Here is a 6,707-nt window from a genome sequence, read left to right as displayed (position 1 = left end):
GCTAAGCGAAGAGGCAGGAGGCAGAGCCCACCTCCTCAAACTTCATCAGGGAGGAAATGGGGTTTTGGGGGCACGTGATATCGCTTTGTCAACAAGAGCTGCAGAGCACTGGTGACCTTTCAGAAGCCAGAGGAATCAATCAGTAAGAGCTGAACTCACTCCTCCTTTTCCCTAAGCACAAGCCCTGAGTTACCTGAAACCCATGCCCCCAACACAGGACACAGAAAAGACATCACTATTATTAGAGAATCATTTATTGGGGAGAATTAATATTCTCCACGAGAAGGAATTATTTTGTGGTGGGAAATTTTCCGCTCTCGAAACGCTGGAAAAGCGTTTTCTGTTGACGTAGAGACGGATCCCTAAACATAGTGCCTTTAGCAGTGGTGAGAACAGCTGGAGGCCCCTGGGCCGGCTTGACGCCTGCAGGTGGAGCTTGGATGGGGCACATGCTCCCTGCGGGGCACAGATAAGGGACGCTTCTGATCCAATAGCTGATCTTTAAGCGCCACGACTTTCTGAGGGTGTCTGTTGTGGTCTCTGATCCGTCTAGAACATGTAGGATAATTCTGGCCAGCAAAGACAACTTCTTGGTGGCAGGACTTGGCCTTTGGCACTTTACAGGAGGGAGCCCTGTAGTTGGAAGGATGCCCCTGGACGGGCTCTGCCTGGGCCTGCTCTTCTGCCTTCTGCTCAGTTTTCACAAACTTCCTCAGGGAAGGAAGGGGCTCTTGAGGGCGGGTGACCTCTGTTGCACACCGCTGCCCCAGTTTCTCCACTGGGAACTTCCCAGGGACCGTCCTGGTCTTCTGAGCCGTGGTGGTCCCAGTAACGGCAGCTCTCCCTTTAACCAGGCCTCTGCTCTGTGCAGATGATATGGGGCGGCCCTTTTCCGGGGGATGGTCTTGCTTTTTGCCTTTTGTCCCAGGACGAAGCCATTGAAAAATGTTGTTCAGCTTTTTTCTGAACAGACTTTCAGGAGGAGGCTGTGCCTTCTGTGATGAGGTCTGGGAAGACTTGCTCCCAAGCGTCTCCTCTGATGCTGTGATCTGAGTAGGGAAACTCTTTCTTGTAGGTTGGGATGTCCCCAACCCTGCATCCCCTCCACCAAGCTCTTCTTTGTTGGGGCCCGGAGGGCTCAGTCTCATTGTAGCTGGTGGGAATTTCTTATCCTCGGACCTCTTTAGGTCTTTCTTAGGGACCCAAGGCTCCTGCCGCTGCTGCCTGCTGATCCCACTGTCCTCCAGATGGACACGCAGCACCTGGGAAGCTCCCATGTCCCCACTGGAGACACCGTGGGCATGAGTCAGTGAGGCCTTGTAAGTCAAGCTCTCTGAGGCAGGGGACCTGTCAGTGTGTTGGCCTTGGACCTGGCTCTGATTCCTCCTCTCTAGTTTTGACTTTAATTCCCCAAACAGATGTTCCTTAAGATCCGATGACTTTGGGTCTTGGGGAACTTGTCTTTTTGGTGCAGGGCTTTCAATGGTCCCAGTAATTTCTATTTTACTGTGATTCTCACGTATCATTTGGGAGCTTCCTGGCTTGCTGGTTGTCAACACACTACCAGTTTTTGACTGCAGAGCATTGAGCTCCTTGGCCCTGAATATGTCCCTGGCCGTGTTGTACATGGAAAAGGGTTCCGACTTCATCTTTTTGTCCTGTCGCCCTTCTCTTCTATCACTGGAACTCACTCTCTCATCTTTTGTCTCAGGTTTGGCACCAGCTTGCCTTGCAGGCAGCTCTGGGGGGCATCTGTTGCCTAGTTGAGTAAAGTTCTGACTCGTTTTGCCTGTGATGCCACATGTGACAGGCAGATGAGTCTGCCTGGCACCCTTACTCCTCTGAACAACCTCTGCAATCTCTTGGTTGATACCAGAGGGTGATTGTCTCGGCACCCCTTGTCCTTCCCTGCCCATAGGTGATGTAGCAGGGCAAAGACGATCCAGGACCAGGGCTGAATTTGTTGTTTCCGCTTTTTCTTGAAGAACAGATTTAGAGCTTCCTCTATGGGGCTCGAAGCCCTCGGATTTGGAGTCGACTTCCAAAGTTGGGTTATTTGAGGGGGGCCAGTAGAAATAGGGCAAGGACTGGGATGCAGCATCTTCCAATTTAAACGCCTGTATGGATTCAAGGACCCTGCAGGGCAGGCCCCACTCCATCCTCATACGGAAACTTTTAATATGGGTTTCCATCATCTGTTGTGCACTGGAATCAATGAAGCAAATCTCCTGGAAGGTATTCAGGGAGGAGTCCCCACCCACTGAAGGTGGCAAACTCCTCTGAGTTATTTGGGTGCGGGGTTTGTCAGAAAGCAGCAATGTCTGCTTGCTAGCATGCCATGAACTGCGCACCGTCCCAGGGAGCCGAGCCTCACTGATTTCCTCAAACTTCTTGCTCAAATGTGCTTTCAGGACATTTTCAAGTTGTTTCTGATCTAGACTTTCCTCCAAGGCCCTTGAAGCTTTCCCTGACAGACTTGCCATGTGACTATTTAGGTCTTTCTCAGAGTCATATGCCGGATCCTTATCTGAAGAGCTCTCTGGGTCACTCAACAGATGAGCTTTTGGGCCGTTCTCTGGGCTATGCCCCTGATCCTTCCCCATCTCCTTCTCTACCTGAAGCAGTTCTGAACCCCTCTCATGGAAGCTTTTGGATTGGCTCAATCCAACATTTAGATCTTTGTTCACCGAGATCCGTGAGAGTCCACGATTGCTTTCTGACTTAGCTATCTCTGAGAAATCTCTTGGAGGCATCATCAGTGACAGACACTCACAGATCCTGCGGGGCAGGCCCCACCGGTGTTGGATGAGCCTCTTTCGAAGGTGATGTTCCAGTTTCTTCCTCAGCTCATCACTGAGAGGAAACTCTACGGGAAGGGTGGAGATGGAGGCATGGGCCTGGGAGGCCTGATGGTAAGGAAAGTTGGGAGCTGAAGAACAAAATTCTTCCTGAGATCTTTGGACTACAGAGGGGGAACCCCACAAACTTTCCTGTTGCTTCTGCAACACTTTCCATTCCAGTTGTTGAATTTCAGATGAGGTGAGAGACTCTGATTCATCCGGGGGTCTATGGTAACACACTCCACAGATCCTTCTCTGGGGTAGAGGACCAGATGGTAGGATTGGGAGTGGGGATTTAAGGTGGGCCTGGGACTTGACCTGAGTGAGAGGTAGGGGCTGGGATTGGGGCAGGGTTTGAGGCAAGGGTTGGGGCTGGATCTCAGGCAAGGATGGAGGTGGGCGATGGAGAGGTACTGGGGATTCTTGGCCCATGGAGGCATTTGAGATGGTATTGAAAAGGAAGATTGTGGTGCAGTCACGTGAGTCACGGATAGCAGAGGGCAAGGACTCGCTGTGCAGAGATGGGAGACCCCAGAAGAGCTGCATACATTTTTCCTGTAAATGGTCCTCCAAGATTTTAGGATATGGGGGCTGCTCATGCATGTGCAGCTCCTTTGGTTTGCCTGCACTGCTCCAGAAAGGAAGGGAGAATGCTGAGTCACACTCATCAGCATTTGACTCTGACATTTTCCCCGAAGGATTTAGTTGGTGGCCTGGCCTAAGTTGTTTTGGAAAAGAGCCCTTCTCCTTCTCCTTTTCCTTCCACATCAGGAAATCACTCCTCTTTCGGACTTGTCTCTCCAGGAGTGCCAGGACATGAGGGCTGAGAAATGAGAGGTTACCAGGCTCTATAAGGTTAGCTGTAGGGTGTCTCTCCAGAGAGGACTCTGGAGAATGGAGGGCAAGAAACTCACGATTAAAATCACGTGGTGCCAAGGTGGAAGGTGCTAAGAACAAGTCTTTGGCACAAGCTTGCCACCAGGATAATTCTGAAATTGACAGGCTTGAATGGTCAGTGCCTCTGATTGTTGGGACATAAGTGGACAACCCACCAGGGCTATCTGGAGATGAGTTCTCTGGAACAGACTTCAATAAGATGGAAACCGATTTAGATTGAGTCACAGTTAAAGGGTGGTCTGTCGGTGGTGAGACAGACAGGCTTGGTGGTGCGTGATGACAAGCCAGTGAGTCACTGGGATTCATTATCTGGGGCAAATTTGGTAAGGGGTTAATATCTTGGGAAAGGGTGCGGTCAAGAGAGAAGATCGTATTCAGAGACAGAGTGGCCTCTGGTTGGAGAATAGGACCCGTTGCCTGGGTGTCATGTGGTGGGAGAGGGGGAAGGGCAATGGGTTGGGGTGGGGAATGGTCTGCTGGGAATTTGGACTCCAAGGGAGGAATAGGCTCTGGTGGCATAGAGTGACCCGGTGGTGAGGGTGAAAGAAAGTCAGCTAAGGGTGTCATTGGGTTAGGTGAGAGAACGGAGGGGGGCGGTGGGGAAGGGTCAGGTGGAGGGGATGGTGTTAGGTCTCCTGGAGGGACTTCTGAGAAGGCAGAGGACAGAGTGAATGATGACTCAGTCCCAGAAGCTGTGGAAGCCATAGAGGACACAGAGGCAGTATCATCTTCCAGGTCCTCCAGGAACAGCAGCCGATTGATTTCAGCAGTTGTGCTATTACACACCTCACAGGAGGGGTCTGGGCATAATAGTTGACGAATGCGGGTGGTATCGAGAGGCCGGCCTAGGGGCCTGCGGGAGACAGGAAGTAGAAAACTGTAGCCAGGACCAGAACAAGGAAAGGAGGACCTGCTGGCCTGTCAGGGGAGGGGCCACCTGAAGCCTGCTGCCCCTTCACAATGCCCCACATCTATGACTTCACCATACACTCAGCAGCCCTCACCCCAAGGCCTTCATTCACATACCCGTTCCTATGGCAAACCCCTCCCATGACTACTGCAGGCTGTACTGAATCCCTGGAATTGCAGAGAACATGTCAAAGAGGGATCAGGAAAGAAAAGACTAGTCACCTTTTCAGAATAGAAATTAGCCTCCTTTTCTCCTCTGTTTCCCTCTGGTAGTTTCTCCAACCTGGGAAACCAGAAGAGTGAATTACATGTAATAAAGGTAGAAGCATAGGTGTTACACGGGAGTCCCTTTATGGGAGACCCTTGGGATATTAACGGGATATTAACTCTGAAAGCCCCAAGAATCAGTAGATGTGGTCAAACGGTCAATGATAATATTAATAAGGTTCACATGTGTTTGTTGCTTCATTTATAAAGTACTGTCACATACATTATCCCATGGGATGTTCAAAACCACCATGTGAGGAACATAGGTCAATGGTTACCTCAAAGAGGAGTCTGATCATCCAGGAAGTCAACGTAGTTTCACAAGGTCAGGACACAGAAGTTCTGACTCTTGGTGTCTCCCACGGCAACCCACTGGGCAACACCCATTGTCCAGGCCCATCACTGCTTCATGCCCAGAGCTGGGCAGAGCAGGAATCTGAGAAATGTCTCGGGTTCTGACTACCTTCCCATGAGCCTTTCCTCTGAGGCCTCTATTTTCTGAGAGGGACTCTATCTAGCGACTGACATCCTCAGAGACCATGGACCTGGGACCTCATGGAGAGGACAGGATGTGTCACCCTTGGAGAGCTCAGGTGGGATAGGTGGAACCTTACCACTTGATGTTCCACCTTTTCTTCTCCTCTTGGCTCTGCCCTGACGCTGAGAACAAAAAGAAAAGAATGAGGAGCGAGGACTTAGTTGGCTTGCTCCTCTCTCTAGGAAACTCAGATATTCATCCAAGATTAATGTCACTCTCTATTTTTATTACTAGCACTTTGTGTGCTTTCCCTTTCTGAATTTCTAAAGGTGATAAGATACTTTCAATTTTTCCTTCTTTGAAAAACTCGAAGGAGGATTTTTGGCTAGAGTCCACACTTGATATTCTCAGTCAGAAGTCCTCTGCTCAAGGAGGGCATAGACTCTGAGGCCCCCAGTCACATCTGTGCTTCCTCAGATAGGACCCTGTATCCTGGGACAGAGCTCACACTCCAGTGTCTGCTCAGAGGCTCAGCCCTGCTCTCCTGATCTGCCCAATACAAAGGACGGTTTGGTCGAATGACTCCCGACATGGGAATGTGACTCATGATCCAGTGTTGGGAACAGTGTTCTCCTACACAGATCCCAAACTCTCTAAATAACCTAATGCAGGGCCGTGAAATCAGTGATGGGGTTTTATCCAGGAATCCTCCACCACACCCAGATGGTCTGTGAGTTTTAAATGGGAAACAGTCCCAGCTGAACCCCTAGTCCTGCCTGGCCTATTCCCCTAGAAGGATGATGTTCTATCCTCTATTCAGACTTGCCATCTTAGGAGTCTCTCTGGACCAACTCATTTAAAAATGTGGGACTAGAAATGGAAACAACAATAAAAAATCCCTGTTGGTGGCTTGCCCAGGGATCCTTACCTTTTGGTAGATTTTGGTTTTCCACAAGGTTGGTAAAGATGGAATCTCCACCAGGAAGCACAGGAACAGAAGAAGCAGCCACAACCCACACACGATGCTGAGGTTATAGTCACTATCTAAGAATGTTGAGCAGATGCTCAAAAACAACTCCATATGGCTATTCAGAAATGAGAGAACATTCCATTGACTGAACTCCATTTTCTGAATCGCAAGGCTGCCTGAGGCAACTGAGCTCTGAGAGTGTCCGCACTTGCCTATAATCCCAGGCCTGCATCACAGAGCACTGAAGAGTCACAAAGGGTTTCAGAGGGTGGGGGAGGGGACATGAAGAGGGTGTGCCCATGGCCCCTTCCTCACACCAGCCCAGCTGATCTCTCCATCCATCCTG

General features: G+C 50.3%; 1 protein-coding gene across 1 annotated transcript; it reads right to left on the bottom strand.

Moving 5' to 3' along the window:
- Positions 1-236: 236 nt before the first annotated feature.
- On the bottom strand, positions 237-6,659 carry LOC138922131 (spermatogenesis-associated protein 31D4-like). The gene is made up of 4 exons (XM_070258959.1): positions 6,320-6,659; positions 5,528-5,573; positions 4,869-4,929; positions 237-4,590 (listed from the first exon to the last, which is right to left on the bottom strand). Exons 1-4 carry the CDS (start codon positions 6,515-6,517, stop codon positions 378-380), a joined length of 4,518 nt encoding a protein of 1,505 aa, XP_070115060.1. The 5' UTR covers positions 6,518-6,659; the 3' UTR covers positions 237-377.
- Between the last annotated feature and the right edge of the window lie 48 nt (positions 6,660-6,707).

Source organism: Equus caballus, unplaced genomic scaffold (assembly GCF_041296265.1).
Source record: "Equus caballus isolate H_3958 breed thoroughbred unplaced genomic scaffold, TB-T2T haplotype2-0000451, whole genome shotgun sequence".
NCBI lineage: Eukaryota > Metazoa > Chordata > Mammalia > Perissodactyla > Equidae > Equus > Equus caballus.
This window is presented reverse-complemented; position numbering and strand designations above follow the sequence as displayed.